Source organism: Rhinatrema bivittatum, chromosome 10 (genome assembly GCF_901001135.1).
Source record: "Rhinatrema bivittatum chromosome 10, aRhiBiv1.1, whole genome shotgun sequence".
NCBI classification, from domain to species: Eukaryota; Metazoa; Chordata; class Amphibia; order Gymnophiona; family Rhinatrematidae; genus Rhinatrema; species Rhinatrema bivittatum.
The window spans coordinates 100388305-100413189 of NC_042624.1; the positions used below are offsets into that span (position 1 = coordinate 100388305).

At 39.7% G+C, this 24885-nt stretch overlaps 1 protein-coding gene across 8 annotated transcripts in view; it reads right to left on the reverse strand.

Annotated features, from left to right (window-relative positions):
* Positions 1–2373: 2373 nt before the first annotated feature.
* Positions 2374–24885, reverse strand: part of LEPR (leptin receptor) — a 147877-nt gene continuing 125365 nt past the window's right edge. For 6 of the 8 annotated variants that reach the window (XM_029617720.1, XM_029617722.1, XM_029617721.1 and 3 more), the window contains 3 exons: positions 23931–24036; positions 13355–13430; positions 2374–8351 (listed from right to left, as the gene is read on the reverse strand). In XM_029617720.1, the coding sequence (XP_029473580.1) occupies positions 7509–8351; positions 13355–13430; positions 23931–24036 (1025 nt within the window). In that variant the 3' untranslated portion in view covers positions 2374–7508. Of the gene's footprint in view, positions 8352–8803; positions 8866–13354; positions 13431–23930; positions 24037–24885 lie in introns of all 8 variants that reach the window. The other 2 variants (XM_029617726.1, XM_029617725.1) reach the window with 2 other exon arrangements.

Below are 24885 nucleotides of genomic sequence, written 5' to 3' on the forward strand. Positions count from 1 at the left end.
ACTTGCTATTCGTTTCAGCTCCCCTCCAGTGGGCATCACGTACTCAACAGTGCCACTTTTCATGTGAATTGGAAGCAGCAACTGTGATGGATATTTTCTATCATTTCCATTCTGCCACAGGTGCTTCTCCTAGTTTCACTCAGGGCATGCTGTGCCGCGGAGTCCTGGCAGGAACTGCCGGCTCATATAATACCTGAGTTGCCATGGCGATGAGTCCATCAGTGATTTGACTATGGAAGAGATGATGGTTGCAGTGGAAGTCCGAGGGTGTATCTATTCACCTCACTGGGGACAAAGAAGAAAAGCAGGACACCGTAGAATGTGTGTGTGTGTGGGGGCGGGGGGTGGACAGTAAAGCCCCTGCAGAACAGGATGTGAACAGTCCTCCATAGCGCCTTCAGTATTCTGCCACATTATTCCCCCACTTCTCGACTCCCTAAAAACCACTTGTTTTCACATTCAAATGTATTCATGGTTTCGCTGCTCCTTAAGTCCCATATGAGGCACGCTTAGCGGTGCCTAGTAACATGCTACCACTCTCATAGTGGGGAACTCTGTTTTCTGCAGAATCAAAGTTAATATTTCTTCTAGATGGGCAAATGGAGGTGACATGGAGAGAAAGTCACTCTTAAGACAGTAAGTGGGACAAGTAAGAGCCGAACGCATAAGCCACTGCTTTAACCACTAGATCACAACTCCTCGATCCTAGCTTCCTTTGGACATAAACCAAGTATTTCCATGTATATAGTGCAAGCTGGCAAACAGTTGCAGATTACTGCAGACGGGCTGTGGGTGTCCTCAGGAAATGCTGTTTTACAGAGGGCTGGCCACAGCTTTCCACAGCAAACTTTATCTGTCTTGTGAGCTGCACTGTGTGTATACAGTAGGTACCCAGTGACTGAGTTTCTGGAGTATGACTTCCGGTTAATCCTGACTTTAGGATATCCTCCTAATAATTTTGGTACCCGCGGTGGCCTAGCGATGTCAGAAGCGTCCCCAGAAGCGCCAGAACCGGATCGCAGTAGTAGGCTACTGCAGTCCTGGCCATCGACTTTAAATAACGGTAGTGGGCGGGAGGTGGGTGGGAGAAGGAAAAGGGTTGGAGTGGGCCTTGGGGGTTAGGTGATTCACAGGGCCACTAAATTAAAAATGTATGCATTTAAGGGGAAGTTGGTGCAGCGGGGGGGGGGGGGGGGGGGGGGGAATTTCTCCCGGCGCTATTAAATGTTTTTAATTTTATTTAAATGGGCTGTTTTTGGTGGGGTGGAGGGCCTTTCCAACTCGGGAGAGAGGGAGGCAGGGGAACAGGCCATGCTGGGATTTTTTTTTCTTGACCTGAATACATCCGGTTAAGTCTCAAATTCTATGGCTAACCATAGCTGAACAACTTCATACAGAACAGGCGATATTCAAAAAGAGTGTCCAGTTATGCATCTCATTATTGGCGATGGTTAGTTGGATAACTTTAAGCAAGTGCATTCAGTGGAATGTTTATCCCACTTTTGGTTAATCCTGAATTTAGGATATCCTCTTAATAATTTTGGTACCCACGTGACCTAGCAATGTCAGAATGTTTATCCCACTCATTGTGAACCCCATTGTGACTTGCCCAAGGTCACAAGGCGTGTCAGTAGGATAAACAGGATTTGAACCTGTGTCCCTTGTTCACAACCCATTGCTCTAACCACTAGACCAAACTGGGTCACTTGATAATGCTGTTTTACTCTCCTTATTCATTTGCACCATAATACTATGACGACACCTTGGGGGGGTTTTTTGTAAAAGAATTGTATACATAAGATTGTAAGGCTATGGTTTCCATTAATATTTTTGGTTTTTAATCACCCTTTATTAACATTGTTCCTCTGTCGTTTGTGGCTCAGAAAAGAACTGCAGTACCCTCCTTGAAGGATAGTAAGCACATAAGCGATTTTTTATAAAACTTTAATGATAAACAATATTTTATCCCCAAAATATAGATACAAAATCACTCTGCCATTATTATAAACACAATTTACAATTACAGTCTAGAAAGCTGGAAACATACTTTAAAAATCATGATTTAAGTAATTGAAAATGCCCCAAAAGCTGCATGCATGCATAGAGCAAATTCACATTAGTTTTAAGGGGAAAAAAACAATTTCCATTCCAGTCAGAGTTATTAAGGTCAAATTGGCAGAACAGTGACAAAAAAAGTAAACATAATTCACAAACATACAAAAAACTTTAGTATATTCTGAAATTACTGCAACTTGTAAATGCTTTAATGTCAGTCACAAAAAATATATATAAAGACAGACATTTCATTAACTATTACTTTTAAATGATTTGCATCTTTACAAAAATACATTTCAGCATTTTATCTTTTATGGGTTTTTTTTATAACACTTTACAAAACATGTCAAGCTTTCCGCTATGTGGTTCATAACTATCATGGTGCCTTGAAGCTGCCTGCCTATCAGCTAAGTTTATTGGGGATCAGGATGCTGTACGGCACATTTTGTGAAATCATAATCCAAGTCCATATACACAAAGTGTAACGTAGGAAAATACAAACTACACAATGGCTGACAAGTTTAGCATCAGGTCTCACCATCTCATATGACTCAGAAAGCAAAAACCAAATTACTGTCCAGGTTCGGATTAGGGTGGCTGAGTTACAGACTGCTCTCACTTTATCTGGATACCCCACCCACCTTCCCCACCACGCCAATAATTTTGCTTTCCGTCACTTCTTCAATTTAATGTCCTGCTAATGCCAGAAATTCCCTAGGGAGCAGACAGCTGGGAAGGAACAAATACACAGGGCGTCAAATGTCAGCAGACAAGAAGCACAGGGGAGGCGGCAGTGGGTTGTTTGTGGATCGATCAAGTGGAGTCTCCAGGAAAGATGAAGGTGGGTGATGGGTTCAAAAGGGTGAATTTTCAAAAGGGTTACCCAGGATCTATATCTGTGTCAGTAAAAACTGGGGGTTATATGGGTAGAATAGCTGAAACCACTTATATGGATTTTTCAGCCGCGTAAAGCATGCACGTACATTCCCGACATGCGTGCTATTTAGCAGAATTTAAAAAAAAGGAAGTGCTCCTGGAAGGGCGATGGAGTAACGTGGTTGGGTAAGAAAACAAGGCACGTACATGAATGTATCTAAAATGCATATATGAACAGTGCATAATGCGTGCGCTTTATCCATTCATCTGTGCCGAATTACAGCACGTGGATGGTTTGCGTTTGAAAATCAGGTTGGCTTGCGCATACACTTTATCAGTTAGATGCTTAGTTGAAAATGTACCCTTCATTGCATAGCTACCAAGTGTGGCATGGTTCTACAATCTGAGGTACGACTAACTTCTGGGCCTGCCATTGTCAGTGGGAGAGCCATGCTGTTGCTACACATACCGTCGGCACACAGACAAGTCAGAGGGTCAGGGCTTAAATTGTAGACAAAAAGTAAGTATAACCGTGGAACGGATGGGAGGGAGAGGGAATGAGGCCTGGGCCAGATGTGAACTCTTTCCTACACTCGCACACACACATATACATTATATATGGAAACCCCCAGTTGCCCTGGCACTGACAGACATTTTGCCTTCTGTCTCTCCGCCCTTTCCCATCCTCTCTCGTGGCTTGCCAGTTGTGCCAGGAAACCGCACACAAATCAAAGCCACGTGACTGATCTCTTCTTGGGGTAGGCAGCTCCCACATTCTCTGACCTGCTTGGTCTGGGGGCCAGACATAATCCTTCCACTGCCGGCTGTGCTTCAGCATCATCCTTTTTCTTCCTGTTCCCTTTAGAAGAGGATTGGGAGGGGGGAGGGACAGGTGGGAAGGGGCTGGATTAGGGAATAGAGCTGCTGTCCTGTCTGCTCCAGGCTCATCCTCTCTTCTCCTTTTCCCTGCAGGCTGCTTGAAGGGGAGGGACTGTAGCAAAACACCTCTGTTGCTCTACCTCTTTAAGTCTGAAAAGTGGTGGAATTGCGTTCCAGGCCACTCTCCCACCTATTAAGCCCTGCAGAGAGTATCACAGCGCCTACTGTGAGACGCACTGAGGAACTATAAAAGCCAAGATACGTGAAGACACTCAGGAGTGCCTCAGGTCCTCTGTGTGTCAGTTCTTCATCGCATTCTGCTGTTGCCCGCTGCTCCCTCAAATCATCCACCCTTTTGTACTTCCAGCGTTCCTTAATGCATTCACAGGTCAGTAATGGCCAATGGAATAGAAAAAAAACATGGCAGGCATGTTTTTCCATATTTATTTGACAAACCCATACAATATATGCCAGATACAAAGTCATAAAGCTCTGTGCATCTTCACATAACTGCTTTAAATGTACCCACGTAATCATAGCTTTTAATTTTAAAATTTAAAAATAAAATTGATTTACGGAGACTGTTTTTTATTGATGCACATATTCACAGATTTGAAGTATCCAAAGCATGTGTGTGTGTGCGCGCGCGTTTCCCCTAATAATCTTTCTGCTTGGTGGATATATCAGAGGGAAAATGAGGATTCTGACTAGTGCATTTTGTTTTTTATGATCCACGCCTTTGCACAAACTACAGATGTGCCTGCACACACACCTTCCAGAAAATAAGGTGGGATTAGTTCTGGGTGGAGCTTCTTATTTTAATTCTGATTAGGAAAGGCCGAGTAAGACAAACATCGCCAGGAGAGAAGGCGATTTGCCCAAGGCAATGCAATTCATATTTTAGGAGATTTCCTCATTCACAGTACCATGCTGTAACCACACCTTCTCCTTAATGTTGACTCCAGTTAGCCAAAAAAAAACCCTCCCGACTCAGATGGGGTTCACATTTAATAAAGATTAATTAGCCCAACCCTTGATAAAATATATATCTGCTGAAGCTTCTGTTAATATAAGTATGTGCACTACCTTATACTACAATAACAACTTCACCATACAGTTCTGCTTCTTGATTTCCATCGTGTACGGCTCTGTAACATATACTAACCTTTGGAAAAACATATCCTGTACTATCAGTTCTTACTTTTTTTTTTTTTTAATAGAGTTTTAAGTATAATAATCTCAGTATAAAAATAACTAGCAAAAATAAAAAATATAATTTTGGCCAGCAGCAGATTTTGCATTATTATAAAATCATAGCTAGTATCTTTTATCTTGTCTTATAAACCTCTCAGAAAATAAAGATTCCCTAAGATGTATCCACAATTCAATTTTTGTACATTCTGAAATCACAGCAGTGTTTACATTTTAGGGACACTAACTTCCCGTATTTTTTAATTAAACTTTTATTTAGCAGAAAAATGTTCACACTAAATAAGCAAAGTTGGTTGAATTAAAGTAGAATTTGGACCAGAGAGAGAGAAAATTAATTTGCTACTTCATTACTACTGAAGTTATTACAAATTAGGGAAAGACACCAATGTTAATCGCAACTTTTGGTGTCAGGAAGGAATTATAATTTTCTCTTGACTGGCTACAGATGCAGCATGGGACTGGGTATTTTTCTTTCTGGATGACTCTGAATAGGGAATTGTAACTTAATCAGAAGAGGTTGAATACCAACAAACACCTCTTTCCATCTCAACAAACATGCCTCTGTTCTGTAAAATTCCCAAGCAAATATCAGGATGATACTCCATCAACAATTTTTTTTCTCATACTCCTACACACAATATTCAAGCTGTCTCGGGATATTCATCTCTGCCCTGTGGAGAGTAATTTTCTATCTCCACAACTTGCAGAATCGAGGCCTATGCAATGATTTAATTGGGGTACAGGACTGAACTATCTTCTCAAAGCATCTCAGGAGACTGTCCCCTGCTGAGCACCTTTCCCTACTTTTTCCCAGCCTATTCTTATGGCTCTTCTTTTCCACCCCCCCCCCCCCAACACCTCACTGCCTGACACTGGGCCCTCCCCCAATACCATCATCAAGTCTCCTTTCCATCTTTCGCTTCTTTTCTCTGTCTCCTCGCCCCTTCCGTTTCTCTCTAACACCTACACTATCTCTGTCATATTACATCTCATCAGCTTTTTACCTTTTCTGCCTCTCTTTTCCTCCATTATTCACTTTTTCTCTTTCGTCTCTGAATCTCTCCCCTCACTGTTCCTCCTCCCAGTGCTCTATCTTCCCTGAATTACCTCACTGCCTATCACCACCAGACAGAGCACTAGATGTAGTATTACTTAGATTCCAGTAAGGCCTTCGGCACAGTTCTGCATAAGTGGTTTATAAATAAGTTGAGCACCTTTGGTAAAGGCCCTAGAGTGACCGACTGGGTTAGAAACTAGTTGAATGGGAGGTGACAACGGGTAGTGTAGTGGTAAATGGAGCTCACTCGGAGGAGGGGGGCATTACTAGTGGTGTCCCTCAGGGATCGGTCCCTCAGGGATCGGTCCCTCAGGGATCGGTCTTGAATCTGTTCTTTTCAACATTTTCATGAGTGACATTGAGCAACAGGGTAGACAACCAGGAAGATGGGGAAGATATGAGGAGGGATCTAGCGAAGCTTGAGGAATGGTCTAGGGTCTAGCAGCTAAGATTTAATGGTAAAAAATGCATTTAGGCTGCAAAAACCCAAGAGAGGGGATGACAGCATTTGTAGGTAGGGTTTAAGTACAGCACTGGCCTAGTGGGACATTTCCCAGTGTTGTAATCCAACCCTGCTGATGTTCACTTTCTTGGCTCTATAAGCTTTCTTCTTTGGACCTTCTCTTTGGTCTTGCTTCGTCTTTTAATTTTCTTTTTGAAAAGTCATATAAAGTCATATTTAAAAAAAATATTCATATACTTGTTTTGGAATGTAAACTGTATGCCTCGTTTCCTTGCCATCTCTCCCCTCCCCCTCCCCATTTTTAAATTATATTCTGCGATTCCACCTATTACTTCTGATACGAGATTCTGATAAGAGCGAGCAGAAGAGCTCCCCGGTTTACTTAGCTTCAACATGGTAAGAATTAACTAAGCAAGAGGAGTTGTCAAACATGTTAAAACATTAATATCACCTCAAGAACAACAGGAAAGTAAGAATAACAAAGAATCAATGATTGTGTTTGTTTTAACTGTCAGAGGACAGTTAAAGCAAACAGTTCTAGCAAACAGCTGTTTGCTAGAACTGTTTCAATATTTTTTTGTTTTACAATATACATGTCCTTTGAGATTTACAAATATTTTCATACCGGATGTCCGAACATGAAATAATCCCTGAGAAATCATGCTGGATACCATATTTTTCATGAATCTGAAAGTTATAAAAGAAATAAACTTGATGTGCAGCAAAAAAAGAAAGCAGATGATACTTTGCACATTTTCAAATGAAAAACTCTGCATCATACAGTTTAATTATTCTTTTCAGCTTTGTGTAATGTATATTATTTATGCTGTGGATATGTGTACTTTCAACTAGCTTTTATATGGATGATATATTATTTATAATATAACTTATAAAGGCATATGGATAATTTGCAACAGTTGTGAAAGTATATAATTTTTCATGTGAAACTATTATATTTTTGAACTTTTAAGTCGTTATATTATAAATTTCTCTTTTCACAAGATCTCTTTTAGGGGAGTTTGTCTGAAATTGTGGCATATACGATATAAAGGCCTTGTTAAATGAGGTTCCCATTTTAAGACTACGTCCCATAAAAGTATTCAAATCCAATGAATCATCCTGAAAGAGCTGTATCCCTTTATATGACCCATCAGTCTGAAACTGATTAGCCACCCTACGATTTCCCATAAGGTAACTAGCATTTTCATTTTGTTTAATCGCAGTTAGCCCTAAATAATAAAGGTCTTTCTCAGGACCTTCGAGAAAGTTTTCATCTGTATCTGATGACTCTGAAAAACCTTCTGAAGAAACGGTTGAATATGATGAAATTTTGCAAGGTTGACTTGGGGGCAGGCTGGCTAGGATTAGAAATTCCTGATTTTCCACCTCCCATCCACAGTTAGTAAAAGAATCCTGAGCTAAGGATTCGTTGCCCGCAAAGCACCCATCTACCGAACTGCTGCGGGTACTCTCTTCCTGCTGGGAAAGCCTGACAGACTGAGAGTTATTCACAATCGTGGCATATTTTATGTCGGACTGCCATACACTTTCTTGATAGACTTTGTCACCATGATGACTCTCAGAGAAACAATCACTTTCGAAATGACTGCTAACGCAAGCTGAGTCATGATCAGAATCATCGGTCTTTGCAAACATGGTGAGCTCTGCCAACAGGTCTCTTTTGTCTTCGCCTTTGAATGCTTTATCAATATGGAAGTCTTCAAAAACGTTTTCTGGCTCCAGAAGATGAGGAGGACCAAACGCCAGTGGTTCGTGATGCTTAATAAAAAGATGTTCCAGTGTTTCAGGCTGAAAGATAACAGGTTATATATTTTGCAGTTATTTTACATCTCTCTCTCTCTCATTTTTCTTTAAAGAAACATGCATTAACAGAAACTGAGATTAGAGAAAATGTAATGCTTTGCATATTTGAGGGCAATAGGGATAAAAATAACTAAAATGTTAGTACAATTTAGTACAGTGCATAAAGTTCACTAGGTACTTATCTACCTCATGCACCTATAAGAAAGGTTATCTAGCATTTTATTTAATTAAAAATAAAAGACCGTATGAAGAATAAATTAAGAAGTTAAGGCTGGTAAGAAAGCTGTGGCAAAGAGCTATTTGAGAAAGTGAATAAATTTAAAAAAATGGGATTCCAAGTTTGAGCAGAGAGTGCGCAAGCAACAGAAGAGTGGCAATTTGAGTGATAATGAGCATTTAATGAGACATTTGGGGCTGGACGGGTTTGGAGGCATTACCCTATGCATGACCTCATTGTACCTTTTCAGACATGCAATGTCCCTCCTGTGACATTAGTCACCTATAGAAAAAAATGAAGAAGCAGCAGTGAATATGCATGGGCCATGATGTTAATGTGAACGAAGAACAAGAAACCAAAATGACAGTTCAACCTTCCCTAATAAACCCACCTCACTTGCATACTCTCTCCAGCACTTATTTCCCCCCCCCCCCCCCATCCCTTAAAAATCAATCAGGAAAACCCCAGCAGTCAAACGTAAATACAGTGCCCCTTATTCAAGCAAGAAAATAAATATGAATGGCTTAGCAAATGAAAATGCAGGAGAAACTGCTGGTATGTGAGGCCAGCATCTATCAAAATCTAAAAACACCCAACCTTCTATCATCTACAGTTTAGTTGTTAAATCACTGCATGACAGAGCTCCAGATTATTTGATGTTGTTATTAAAATCTTTTGGTCTGGCAAGACAATTGCACTCAGTGAAGAAACGCCTTTTAGACGTTCCTCCTGCATTAAAATAAGTGGATACTAGGGGAAAAAAAACCCTTATCTTGTGGCCTCACTTTGTAGAATTCCTTACCTTTGAACCTCAGGGAGTTGGGTTTAGTGACTTGGTTGGGAACATTATGTAAGGCCTGGCTGATCACACAGACCTTTGCCTGAGCTTGTATTAATTTACTTTGTATTATTCTATTTTTATTGGTTTTTGATAATGATGTGTTTTATTATTTATATTTTATTTATTTTATGTTGATACTATGTACATCATCTTGACTCTTCAGATGGTTGATAAAAGGAAGAAATAAATAAATACCATCCTTCACTGGAAACTATCCTGTCCACGAAGAAAGATCATTCATATAACCCTGGCCAAGTAGTTTTGCTTTACATGCACCATGCTTAATCTTAAACATATATACCCTAGAGGAAAGGTGAGATAGTGGAGATATGGTAGAGACATTTAAATATACACAGGAGGCAAGCCTCTTTCAATGGAAAGGAGGCTCTAGAATAAGGAGTCATGGGATGAGGATAAAACGGGGTAGATTCAGGAGTAATATTAGGAAATATTTCTTCACAGAGAGGGTAGTGGATGCATGGAATGGCCTCCTGGTGGAGGTGGTGGAGGCAAAAAACAGCATCTGAATTCAAGTATGGGATAAATACAAGGGATCTCTGGGGGCGTGTTGGGAATTGTAAGGGCTAGATAAATTGAAAAGATGGTCCATATGGGTTTTTTTCATGTTTCTATCCGGGTCATGCATCAAAATACGTTAGGGCGTAATTTATTTATTTATTTATTTAACAGTTTTTTATACCGACCTTCATAGTAAATTACCATATCGGATCGGTTTACAGTTTAACAAGGGGAAAAAAACTAGAGTAACAAATTCACGTAAACGAAAGATAACAATAAGAAGGAATAAGTCAAAGTTACAATCAACAGGGGGAGAGAACTTGGAAGCTTGCAACAAGCCGGAAAGAAGAAAAATTGCGGGCATTAGGGCCCTAACGCCTGCGATAACGCCATAACGCAAGCGTTATTTTTCACATCGCGAGATGCAGATGCAAAGTTTGAAAATGTAGTCAAAAGGAAGGAGTTTGGGCGGGTTTATGAAAATGAGGGGTGTTTAACGTTGCTTGTGATAGCGTAACACATGTTTTAACTACACCTTTTTTCCATGGCGTTAAGCTGTGCGATGAGCCCGAACTGGGATTTGCGATATGGAAAGGTACACAAAGATGAGATTTCTACAATGCACTCTTGCCCTAGCTTGATAGCAGCTAGGTAGAGAGTGCATCAAGCTAGGGCGAGAGGACGCTGTATAAATCTCATCTTTGTGTAGCTTTTCTCATTCCAAATCCCATCAAATATTCACTGATGTGTACTGTGCTGTTCCTACCTCTGACCGTGCATGTAAAACTGGCCCCCAAACCCTACACCACCACCAAAACCTCACCTCCAGTTACTAGTTGACCCTCCTACAGTGGTATAAATAGTTGACTAATATGTGAGCCTTACAAAGAGTCCCTCCCCCCCGCAGGTGCAGCCCTTTTATAGCAAAATGATTAATCTAGGCTTGTGTTTCTAAATGTCATACATAAGGGCTTCATTACTGCATCTACCACCCTGTATCCCAGCAGTCATTCCAAAATATAAGGTGTTCAGCTACTATACATCCTACTCCTGCTAGCATCCTGCCAACTTCTGCAACCACATCGGGATACTGGCACATATTTTAGAAGATCTGGTCATTGTCCTCTATTATAGATCTCTACCGGGATATAGCATACATTAAGATATGTTGGAAATCATAGCATACACAAAGAAACGGACACATCTCAAGGTGGAAAAGCAACTACTGCCATTAACTGCTACTGCTCCATTTACAAAAGCACCTCTGTACCAAACAAATCTAAGGCATGCTGGTGAGCCACATGCTGTGTTCTGGTTATATATTTGTGTGTGCCACAGTTCAGACTTGACAGTGCTGCATGGCCCTTGAGTCTCTGTTCTTTGTACTATTGTGTGCTATATCATACTTTCCAGTTTGCATTTTGGGCATGGTTGATTTTTGCACTCAATGAAAAACACACCTTTTTTTCTGAAGGAGTCTGTTTCTTGATGTGGCTAACACCTCTCCAATTCTGTACATTATGTTTCTTCTTTATTCAGTGGATTCCACTTCTATAATTGTTTTTTCATTCTTGATACTGTTTTCCCATCTCTCTTTTATATTCTTTCCTTCTATTCTGCAATGAGTTTTATGGACTGCACAGAGATCATCCAACTGCTTCTCTGTTTGGTATGTGTGGACCCTTTTAGATAATGGAACTGTACGTGTTGTGTACTGTGCATTTTGCTTGTTACTGGGTTGTGCACTACTTTATAATAGAATAATGCCTACACTTACTTCTGCTCTGAGTACTAGTACATTTATTAAAGGAAGATGCCTTGTAGAAGCAAAGAGTACTTGTGTAGTTGAATGGGTGAATAACAGTTTGTTGGCTAGGCTGAAGGCAGAGCAGAGCCCAGATATGGAGAGTATATAGTGGCTATGTCTCCTGTATGCTTCAGATATCTTTCTGCTCAACTCAAGTAACTTTTAGCATTTTCTAAAACACCCTGAACAGTGCTTGAACAACCCCTTATGTGATAGGAGAAGTTTGTAAACCCCTGATATTCAGTTGCTAGTTGCCATATGGGGGCTCACATTTTGGGGGTGAATTGAATCCTAAGGAAAAACTATTTTTGAGATGATCAGTTTTGTTATGACTTTTTATCCCTGTCATAAAATAGCTCAGTCTCTAACCTAAATTCAAAGGGATATATTATCTGAATATGAAAATAAATCTAAAGGCTTTATTTACTTTTAAGGTCCTACTTAAACCTTGATTTTGAGGAAATTGTGGATCTTATATTAGGGCTCTTTTATAATTTCTATCCCTCTAATTTCTTTTTTGGAAATAAATCCCCTGTTTCATCCTTTACGTCCCTCCCCATCCCCCACCCCGGTTTATCAAAGACCCTAGATAGTTCCAAATTCTAAATATTTACCATCTTATGCATGGACTTAGAAACATTGTTCACATTCATTTGTGTCTCTGATCTAAATTGCCTAATTCTCAATTTTATTTTGGCCATCTTATTTGTCCATATATAGAAAGGAGATCCTACATTGATCTGACCTACACCTTAGAAAGACCAAATCATACGATTTACTTGTGATCATATATAATTTGAGCTACATAACATATATGTGAAATTTATATGGTAGGAACTACCTGCCCAAAAGAAGCTGGCATATGGCTTAATGGTTTAATTCAAGGTGATGCAGTAGCTAATTCAGCATATTTAGCAAGGACACAGTTCTACACCTAGTACAATGTGAAATATCATATCATGCATAAGCATTTTAATAATGAATGCATTCTTTGCAGAACATGATGCACCTGCCATGTTTCTAGAGGGGCTATTTATAAAATAAATATTGGGCAAACTGCATACATTTAAACATCAAGGATCTGGAGTTGTTTTTGTAAATGTTGCAACATCATTTTGCTTTGTTGCCTGGTAAACAATATCTGCTTTCTAGCTTGAATTTTCCTTCTTCGTAGAAAAGCAACATGGTGGAGGGGTTTGTTTGTTTTTTTTAATTGCCAACTAGGTTTTTTCCTTAGGTTTCTTAAACTATAAATAAGGGTTTATCTAAATTGGGGTAGGGATTTAAAAAAGTTGTAGCTGAGTACTGAAGAAGACTGGCCAAAGTCCATAAAAGTGATATTAATAGCAAGCACTGTACATCCATTCAGCAATTTTGTAAATCACGTCTCAGCAATGCATTCACCTAGGATGGATTTAACACAACCTCCTCCTGCCACCCCATACTGTTCCCCTTTCCATCTCTGTATACTAGGAGAAAACGCTTTTCTTATCTTTAACACATTTAATTTCTCAAGAATGTGCGTGTGCATTAACTGAATACTAATTCTGTTGATCCTAATTTATTTCAACCAAATGAGAAGTGGCTACATGTTAAAGACTGACCTTCTGAAAGTTAACTTCCTGTGCCCAGGAACAATTCTTGGGGTTTGGTACATCTTCCCACAACATCTTTCTCATTCTGAAAGAAATGTTCAGTTAACATGTGGAGTTACCAAGGAAAAGAGGACAACAACCTGCACTGTCTGTAGCAACTGCCAAACCATGACAATTAACAGCCAGGCATTCTAATTTATGAATATTTATTCATTTTGCAGTCTAGTTCCCCTCCCCCATGACTGATGAGGCATTCATCAGACAGACATGATTTCTGAAATCTAGTTGTATTATGTATATGTGTGTATCTATATATATGGTATATATTTATTTATTTATTTATTTATTTAAAGGCTTTTATATACCGGAGTTCATGCACTAGTGCATACCACTTCGGTTTACACAGAACAAGGAACAGAAAATTACATCAAACAGATTGAACAATTAAACAAATATACAATTACATCCAATAAATATATATTGGGTTGTCATATATATAAATATATATGACAAACCTGCAGGTTTTGCAACAGTTTTCAAAGGGAACCTAGACTACTGTATGCAGTTCTGGTCACCACATCTCAAAAAAGTCATAGTTGCACTAGTTGTATAGAGTCGGAGCAGGGAGGGGAGGAGTTGGGATGGGGAGAGGGAGGAGTCGGCCGCGGCACCGCTGCCGGCGATAATGTGAGGGACAGTAGCACGGCGGATAGCACCACCTTTTACAGTGGCGCTATTTGGCTGGTGAAATCGCACCGCCGTGGTGCGAACGGCTGCGGCCTTTCGCAGGCCTGCCCCCTTTTTCACTGGATTCATCATTCTGCGAAGAATGATGAATCTAGCCCCAAGTTTCAACTCCACAGGGATATTGTGACTGATTTGTCCTACTATCTACAGAGATCACTTGTTCTAGGTAAACAACTTTGCTTTCTCTGTAGAAAAGCAGATTCATGTCATCCATACAAGGATTGCATGTAACTATTGCTTAATTGTTTTAGTATTCAAGGTACAGCAATGTGGAATTTGAGGATGGAAGGAGAGTTGAAGCAACTAGTTTAATAAGCTTTTTAGTACTATCTGACAAAAACTAATATCCCATTGGGAATCATCTTCAAGGTAGTAAATGTTTAACAAATGAATAGATAGAGGACCAAATAGCAGCTTTGCAGATTTCCTCTAATGAAGCTGAGCAAAAATGTGCTAAGAAAGTGTTATGTTGACCTATAATGTGAATGCTGCTTTTGTAAATTGTTGTGATCTTCTTTATATAAAATTCCTAAATAAATAAAATAAAAGAAAGTCTCAGTAGCTTGCACTTGATGTGTCTTTACCTTGAAGTGAATTTGGAAGCTTGCCTTAGCATAGAAGTACAAAATGCAGCCAGAGAGTTTGTGTCGTGACTGATCAGCCTTGCTTTACTGGATTAAAACAAATAACTGAGATGCTTTTCTGTAAGCTTTTGATCTTTCCAAATATAACAATAAAGCTCTTCTACAGTCCAGGGTAAGAAAAGCTTGTTCACCTGTATTTGAATGTTGTTTTGGGCAAAAAGGTGGTAGCACTATGGATTGATTTAAATAAAATTAAGAAACCACTTTTTGCAAAATCTTTGGATGAGTCCTTAACATTACCTTATTTTAAAAATGCGCTAGTAAGGTCTGCATTTCAATTATCTTATGTGTTGAAGTTACTGCTGTTAAAATTAATGAGGTTAATATTCAGAGGCATTTATCCACATAATTATAAACTGATCTCAGTAACCATCTAAAATGTATCTAGATAATGCAGGAGCATTCTGGGGTGGAGTTAAGTTAGCTGGAAAAGTTATCTGGCTAACTCCAATATTCAGAATTAGCCAGATGACTTCTGGCTAACTCTGGTCCTGCCAAAGAGTAACCCTAATATTAGCTGGATAAAGTTATCCAGCTGCCTTTAAGATAGTCAACTATATCCAATAGTGCGGTTGCACCACTGAATATCCTTTCAGATTTAACTGGATTTGTTTATCCGGCTAATTTTGCAATCCAGCCAGTGACTGAATATTACTCCCAATACTTTCTAAGAAAGATTTTAGATCTACTCTTGCTAACGGGTAGTTTCATGAGTTGAGCAAGTATGACATTTAAGTCCCACTGGGAAGATGGATTTTCTATTGGAGGATGAAGATGATAAAGGCCTTTAATCAGGGATATATGAAGCCCCTGACTTTGATATGCTGTTATAGCATTCAAGTAGACTCCTATGGAAATAGTCTTCAATCTGGAACTGGAGAGACTTAACAAAGCTTAAAGTATTGTTGCCGTCAGATAGATGAATAGTTTCTCATTTTTGATGTGTAGTAAATTGAAAACCTTTTCCATTTAAAGTTATATGACTTTTTGGTGGAAGGTTTCCTTGCTGCAATAATGACTTTCTTTACACCTAAGGGTAGACATATACAGGTCAATTTTAAAACCGTTGCTCGTGCTAAAACGGCCAGATATAGTTATGTTCATAAGTTTACATACCCCAGCAGAATTTGTAAGATCTGTAGCATTTTAAGAAAACATGAGTGATCAGACCAAACATGTCTGTTATTTTAATGTCTTTCAAATTAAAACTATTATGCATCACAGAATAGCACAATCATTAAACAAACCATAGCAATAAGGGAAATAATAAAATTACCTGTTCAAAATTTTACATACCCTTGAATGTTTGAGCTTGTAATATGCACTCAAGTTGACACATGCAGGTTGAGATGGCAATGAAGGGTAGATATCTACACCTGTGCCTTGTTTGATTGTAATTAGTGTCTGTGTATGAGTTAATTAGTCAATAAGTTCCTTAGCTCTTGAGAAACCGTTCTGCATTTCATTCAGAGCTGCACTGACTGTTGGTGGTTACTGAAGCATGGGGAAAGCAAAAGAAATGTCAAAGGATCTGCGAGCAGTAGTTCAACTTTATAAATCAGGAAAAGGATATAAAAAGATAGCCAAAGATTTGAAAATGCCAATCAGAACTGTTCAAACTCTGATCAAGAAGTGGAAAATTATGGGTTCTGTTATAATACCAAGGTAGACCAAGAAAGATTTCAGACACAACCACCAGGAAAATTTGTCAGGTTGCAAAGAAAAACCCACAAGCAACTTTTACTGAAATAAAGTCTTCTCTGAAACCTAGTGGTGTGGGTGTTTCAGCATGCACAATAAGGAAGTACTTGAACAAAATTGGGCTGCATAGTAGAGTTCCCAGGAAAAAAACCCATTGTGGCACAAACACCACAAAACAGCCCGCTTACAATATGCCAGACTGCACCTAGAGAAGCCTCAAAACTTCTGGAACAAAATAATTTGGAGCGTTGAGACCAAAATTGAACTTTATGATCACAACCATAAACGCTATGTTTGGAGAGGAGTCAACAGCATCCCTATCGTGAAGTATGGCAGTGGATCTCTGCTGCTTTGAAGGGGGGATGGGGGAGAGCTACAGTAGCACAGGGAATTTACTCAAAATTGATGGCAGGATGAATGCAGCATCTTATCAGAAAATATTGGAGGAGAATTTTCATTCGTCAGCCAGGACGCTGTGCATGGGGCGCACTTGGAATTTCCAGCATGACAATGATCTGAAACACAAGGCCACGTCGACCCTTCAGTAGCTGCAGGAGAAGAAAGTGAAAGTACTGGAGTGGCCATCACAGTCTCCTAACCTCATCATCATTGAGCCACTTTGGGGAGAACTCAAAAATGCAGCTCATGCGAGACAACCCAAGAATTTACAGAATCTGGAGGCTTTCTTCCAAGAGGAATGGGCAACTTTACCCCATGAGAAAATAAAGGGCCTCGTTCACAACTATCACTAAAGACTGCAAGCCGTCATTGATGCAAAAGGGGGCAATACGTGATATTAAGGACTAAGAGTATGTAAACTTTTGAACAGGATCATTTTATTATTTCCCTTATTGCTATGGTTTGTTTAATGACTAGGATATTCTGTGATGCATAATAGTTTTAATTTGAAACACATTAAAAATAACAGACGTGTTTTGTCTGATCACTCATGTTTTCTTAAAATGCTACATATCTTACAAATTCTGCCAGGGGTATGTAAACTTATGAGCACAACTGTATGGCCATATGCGAGCCTTGCATGAGCAACATGCACTTTAAAAAGCTGCAAAGTATGAGTGTACATTCCCATGTGCACGTCAAGAAGAAGAGGGTGGAAAAGGGGTGGGGCATGGGCATTCTGGAGCAAGGCCAAGACTTACGCACGTTAAGTCCACATTTTAAAAAAGTGGACCATGGTGTGTGTCGGCTTTATTTCTGGTCCTGACGAGGAGCAAGTCTGGAGATCTCGAGTTTTAGGGCATTTAGCACAGCATGAGAGTTTGGGATCAAGTGGGGGGCTTACAGGATGAAGAACCAGAGGGGTCTTGAAGACCTCAATATGAACTGGGCAAACTGGACTACTTGGAAAAACTGGTTTTTTCCCTCACACGAGCACAATTTTAAAATCTGCCTGCATATGCATGTAAAAGCCTCTAAAGCCCTAGCCAAAATGAACACGCATGTACTTGGGAGCAAAATTTAAAACTGCAGCATCTCTCCACTCACATGTCGATATGCACATTTATGGATGCACGTGTGTTCCTTTTAAAATTACCCTAATAGCACGAACTAACTTGCTTTCAATATCCAAGCAGTAAGAGCAAGAGATGGAAGATAGGGATGGAGAAGAATTCCATTGTCCTGAGTGGTCAAGCTTGGGACTATCTCTAATATGGCGGACTGAGCCATGAAAATCATATTTGAGGTGGCCATAAAGAGGTTACTGAGAACATTTCCTCTTTGTCTTTTCTTAGCTTGAGAAGCATCCTGGCTACAAGTGGTATTGCAAGAAAACCATACTGAAGTCCTTGATGTCAAAGAATGGAAAATGCATCTTTCTTTAGGTATCAGGTGCTGGTCTTCTTGAACAGTACAAGGACACCTTGTGGTTGAATGGTGTTGTAAATATGTCTATTTGTGGAATGCCCCAGAGAGAAAAAAAGATGCTCTGCTATGTTGGCATCTGGGGACCATTCGGGTGGTTGAAGGTGATGACTCAATGAATCTGTTATGAGATTATTTTTACCTGGGAGATGAATAATACTTAGGAATATGTTTCATGTAATTGCCCAGTTCCATAATTTGCATGTTTCTCAGCTAAGTCATGAATATCCTATTCCTCTGTTTATGTAGTACATTGATACTTGATTGTACATCTGGATTTGTACTGTTCCCTTCAACCATGGCTCAAAGGCATTCAAAACTGCTCATAGTTCAAAAAAGGTTTATATGGAGTTTATGTTCCTGTATGCTCCAAGTTCTCTGAGAACAAATGTTTTTGAGATGTGCTCCCCCAGCCTTGAGTGGAGGCATCTGTAGTAATAATTTGTTGAATTTGAGGGGATGAAAAGTTTGCCCACAAAGAAGATTTGAGGGCTGAGTCCACCATCTCAAATAAAGGGTTTGACTACTTCATTTGAGAAGGAGGCAGAGTAGTAGAATAGATTTGTGCACAAATCCAACTATATCTTCTGGATGAAGGGGTGGTGGTCCGGAGGAAGAGAAGGGAGTACTCTGGCACTAAAATTGGTGGAGTACTCTTCTCATTCAATGGAAACAGAAGCTGTGATTTGGCTAATGAACCTCTATACTAAGAGGAGTGGGGCGCCATTGAAATGCTGGGTAGGGGATTATACTATGGAAACTTCGGCACTGATGTAGATCGGTGTGTGAACTTTTGGATCAGATCTGCTGATGAAGATGGTGCCAAGGTATGATTAACACCAACATCTTATGCATTAAAGAAATTTCAGGGCAGACTTTTTCATGTTGGCACTGGAGTACTTTGGCACCAATGAAGACTTTTTTTCCTTTTTGCACTCAGAATGAGATATAAGATTGTCTCTGTGCCAGTCTTGAGAAGACTCTAACTTGCTTGATTTAGGTCTCCATCTCTTGGAATATTTTCTCTTCTTTCTGGAGGTGAAATTAAGTAATACTTCAGCTTGAGGTCTCTATAAGATATCTGACCACAAGCTGCATAACTGGTGAAATCTTAGGAAGGCCCAAGGCATTGCAGACAGAGTTCATGGAAGTCAAGGCTGGATATCTTAAAGTCGTATTTACAGCATCTCTTAAAAGGTCTCTTTCTTGACATGATGAAGAAATGGAGACAAATAAAGCAAAGGAACCTACTTCAAAAAAAACATTTTTTTTTGAGAAGAGTCAAAGAAAAGAGCAAAAGGTCAACTGGGAAAAAAGTAATACATGAATAAGAATCAAGAAATGACCCAAAAAAGATGAGCAGCTGTGAAGAAAGAGCAAACACGTCCTTTCACTTTGGTGGAAGAAAAGAGACTAAGAAGACTTGCATGACGGTGGTTGTGCGGGAACACCTAGGCATGCTCAGACAGACTTTTATGTCTATCTAAGCTCTGAGAAAGCATCAGTGTCATCGAATGGCATCACCCACTTGTATGGTTGATATGGTCCTACTTGTCCTCAGAAAAATTGGTATTTACCCATAAAAATGACTTTTGAAAATGGTCCTCCCTGTCTAATTATGTATTTTACAAGATTGTTCTGGGAGAGGTAGTGGTGGGGTCATCATGATTATTGAGTTAAATCACATAATCTTGGGGGGGGGGGGGAGGGGCCTGGCCTATGGGCCTAAAAGTTAAGGGGGGGGGGGTAACACAAGACTGAAGATTTGCTTAGTATACCTAATAAATTTATACTGGCTCTGGCCCTAATAGCTAATCCGACTCACTCCTGCAGCTCACACCCTCAACAGGAAGTAAAAGTGCTGAAAGCCCTTTAACTTCCTGCATTAGTGCTTGTAGCCTAGTTCAGGCACCAGTCTCTGAACTACTGAAGTATAGCAATAAGTGTGACCTAGAGGAGGAGACTAAGATATGTGGACCAGGCATGAGTGTTCAGGACAGGCAGGAGAAGGAACCATAGGATCCCCAGGTGGGTCAAAATATCTTTATGATAGTTTAAAAAAAAAAAAAGTCAATGGTAACTTTTACGATGTGCTCATAGGGAGAAAATAGAGAATCTCGGGAGTACAATCAAACTTGTTTAACATGACTGTAAAATAAATGCAGAATATTGTGTGGCTTATCAAATCGTTCTTTTACCACTCTCTGCCATTTAATGATTGCCTGATGTGCACAATCATAAGTGAAAAATGGAAAATAACAGCTATCAACCATTACCTGCGTTCTTTTTTTTTTTTTTTTTTTAATAGAATACAGATTTCAGTTGAATTACACTATCCATCAAGGGGGCAATTTTCAAATAGGATTTATGTACCCCCAAATCCCTTTTTATGCAAGTATATCTGGTTTTGAAAATCAGTCGGGTGCCTGTGTGTGTGTAAAAGTACAGAAGTAAGTCAGTTTTCTGTGTACCTTTATGCGCACTGCACAGGGTAATTCCAGGGGGAGGGCTGGAGGTGCTTATATTACCCTGCCTGGAGAAGGTGTAACTTTGTGCACGTTAATTCGTGTGCATACTCTGCCAGTCACCCAAGGATTTTCAAAGAAACTTTATGCGTGCAAGTTTCCTTTGAAAACCTTTGTGACATACAGATTTTACCACTGTGTGGGCTGTTTGACAATTAGTAGGGAATGCGCATTTCTTTTTTTTATGAATGTGAAAAATGTGACGAATGAGGCCATTTTCTGTTCATTTAGAACAAACTGAAAATGGCTTTTCATGAAAACACCCCAAAACTTTAGGGTATTTTCATTTTCCTATTAAAAAAAAAAAAAGCCATTCAACCCCCTCCCACCCCAAAAAAACCAAGCTGGGGCCTAAAACAAACTCAGCGAAAGCCTCTTAGGGCCTTTCTGATCCCACACTTGCCCTGTAAAATTTAAGTTCAGGCCCAGTCCTACTCAGCTCTTGCCACACAACAAAATAGTGCTGGCAATTCCTGAAACGAGCACCAAAGCAATGTCACTTCGGCACCATCCTGAAGCCAACCAGCACCACTTTAAAGTACCACGTTGCACGTGGGCTTTGATCCCGCCCTTCGGACTTTGCTGCACTAAGGACAGGGTAAGTGGGGGCCAGGGAGGTCCACAGCTCCTGAAATGTTTAAGGAGGCAGAAATGGGGTTCACTGAGGCCCAGGGAAGCCCAGCCAGGTAGGCCCAAGCCCCAGACTTGATTTTACAGGATGGGGGTTGAGATCCATTTTGGATTTTTATTTTGTTTTCAGGTTTGTCTCTTTAATGATTTTTTTTTTGGTTCAGGAAAAGAAACGAATAAAAAAATATTAAATGAATCAAAAACCAAAATAAATACCCTAAAATGAAAACAAAACAAAACAAACAAATAAAAATTGTAAGCCTGTACATCCCTCTGAAGTGTTAGCATGTACTTAGACCATTGTTAATATACATCCTATATACATCAGAATGGCATGAGGCCATCACTTCATCAATGTCTTCCAATCCAATTTAGAATTGTTTTCTTAACAAGACACTATCTTAGTTGGGAAGTATGAATTTGAAAATCACTAAAAGATAAATCTTGTTATACTTATGGGAATATTTTGCACCTATTTAGTTATATCTTACATTTATTATATTCTTTTGACTCATTTTTTTTACCGTTTTGCTAAATATTCTCAAGTTTTAACCCTGGGGTATACCACAATGCAATGGCTGATATTTGTTCACAATTGTGGTAAAACAGAAAAGACATTAAAAATAATAGATATTCAGCAGCATCTCTACCAGAAACATCTCTGCAAGGAAGACTAATTCTGATGCTTAAATTTGTATAATCTTTGCTGCACTGTAGTTGGGAAAACACCTGTGATTTTCAAATTCATGCTGACCACTGTCCCTTTCAGTATAACGTGGAGACAATTAGACCCTGAGTAGATGCAAAGATGTCTCCATCAGGAAGAATGTATGGACAGCCTGGCATGTATATACAAATGGAAATCCCAAAATAGGAAACTTTAATTGAATCTCAGTGATGTGTCACAAACACAATAACTTAATAGTCCAGATAAATGGTCCACTGACACGAAACATGTTTTGAGCTAGCTGTGTCGGGAGGGTCTTCCAATCTGCATAATAGAACTAAAGAATGAAAATTAAAATGAGGGATAATATAAAAGGAATCCATAGACACAAAATTTCTTTATTTCTATTATGCGGATTGGAGGTCCCTCCCGACGCAGATAGTTCAAAACATGTTCCGTGTCAGGGGACCATTTATCTGGACTATTAAGTTATTGAGTTTGTGACACATCACTGAGATTCAATTAAAGTTTCCTTTCACAAGAATCTTCTAATAGTTGACAATTGAATTTGTTGACCACTCCTCCCTACTTTGGGACTTACATGGAAATCCCACCAAAGAACAGTCCTCAATAAGCATGGATTACTAACTGAATACATGCAGGGGCAATAACAGTCCAGCTCCTGTGACTATCCAGGGATTTTTCACACTATTTTATATCTCCTTTCCGCTTACTTTCGTCCAGACGCTGCAGTGACTATCCCCGGCCACCCACCCAGGCTCCTTCTAGAACCCTGCAAACATGGACCCTAAATCTGGCCACTTGGTGTCACCATTGCACGATGATTATGACTCCCTTTCACCCATCCCCACCCTCACCTTCTGGGGCTGTGAACACCGCTTCTGCAGAATCTCCATCTCTGGCTGATCCAGGAAGTATAAGATCTGAGCCTGCAGTCCAACTCAGGTCCCTTCTCATGGCAGCGCCAGCCACTGTGCCAGCCCAGACATAGTTGTTGTTATATTCTATTTAATGTACTTTTAACTGCATGCAATCCTTACTATTCTAATTCATTTTTGCATTATTTGACAAGCATGACCAATCTGGAAGGCTTTCCCTGGAACCGTGTGGTGATCTGAAAGAGTTCATGGCCTTAAACAGTAATTTGATTTAAGATGGAATAAAATACAGAATTACACTCCGTAGCAATTAAGTAGTTTCTTCATATGGCATATTACATAAAAGTACCATCTGTGATACTATGGTGAATTTAAAAATGCAAAAACAGTTTTGCACCGCTGAATTGTACATTTTTAACATCTTATTGAATTTTTCCTTAATCTGTGGATAAAACAAGTTTGGTAATTATGGAGGCTGATATTCAAAACGGCCGAATAGGATCAGTGGGCACCACATAGCCAGATAAGTCACTTAATGTGCTAAGATTTTAGATAGCAAAGTCAGGGACAGAGAACAGGCGGATCAGGGAGGAGTCGTGTTGGCTGCATAAGTTAACCAGCTAAACTCGATATTCAGAGTTAGCTTGTTGAATTATCCAGCCAATTCTGGTCAAGTCACAGGGGTACCCTAAAGTTAGCAGGTTTAACTTTATCCAGTTAACTTTAAGGTAGCTGGGTACATTCAGTGATGGGGCTGCACTACTGAACATACAGTATAACATATACATTTATCCAGCTAACTAGCACAGCTGTGTGGCAGCTGAATATAGACTTCATGGTATCTATCCAGGAAAGCATATAAATAAGGCATAAAAATTGACAACAGACCTTTGATGCGATATCAGCAGGGTTCCAAGAAGCAAAACTGATGACAACATTATTAATGGTACAATTACATACAGGCCCATGTCATTCTGTATTCTTTGATGATCATCTGAAAAAAAATGAAACAGTACAAAAAAATACTAAAGATAAAATATGTGAATTTTGTATTATTAAAAGGACAATAATTCAAATAATTTGCTGCCGAATATACCCAAAGAACATTATCTGGATAATTTTAGGACAGGCCTTCAACTCTGACCAGACTTGTTTCCCTAACTTTACCTGGTGAATCAAAGCTATTTTTACCTGAGTAGTCATTTACTTGGATAAATTGGCCTGTTTGAAAATTTCCCTCCTCAGAGTGACTAAAAAGTACACCTGGGGTGCAGTTTTAGCTGCATTAAAAATGGACCTTCCTGGAGGGCAACGTATCTACACACAATGGCATTTTCATATCTGCAGGTGCCCGGTTTTGCCTTTCCTCCAGCTGCAGAAAAAAAGGAAAAGCAAAGTCCGCAAGGACCTGTTCGTCCCTTTAGCCGTGTAAGCAAAGTTCCAGAAGGAAAACCACATGTGCTTTTCTTTAAAAATTTGCCCAATAGGGCTGGGGTTACAAAATACGCATGGACGTTGCACCTAGACGGAACTCCGAAAACTGCTCCCACTATTACTTTTGAGGCTAATTGTGAAAGCCAATTAACAGTAGAACAAAAAGGTCTTCATCCTGCTAAATAGGCCATCTGGAAACTGCCCTCCTCCAGTGCATCTAAAAGTGCATGTGTTGTTAGGTCGGGGGAGGGAAAATAGCAAGGTCCATATTCAGAGGCATTTAGCCAGATAACTCAAAAGTTATTCAGCAAGATGAATATCTGGGCACTGATCCGGCTAAATTTTATCTGGATATCTTATTTCGGGGAGGAGTTACATTAGCTGAATAAATTTATCCAGCTGTGTCTGG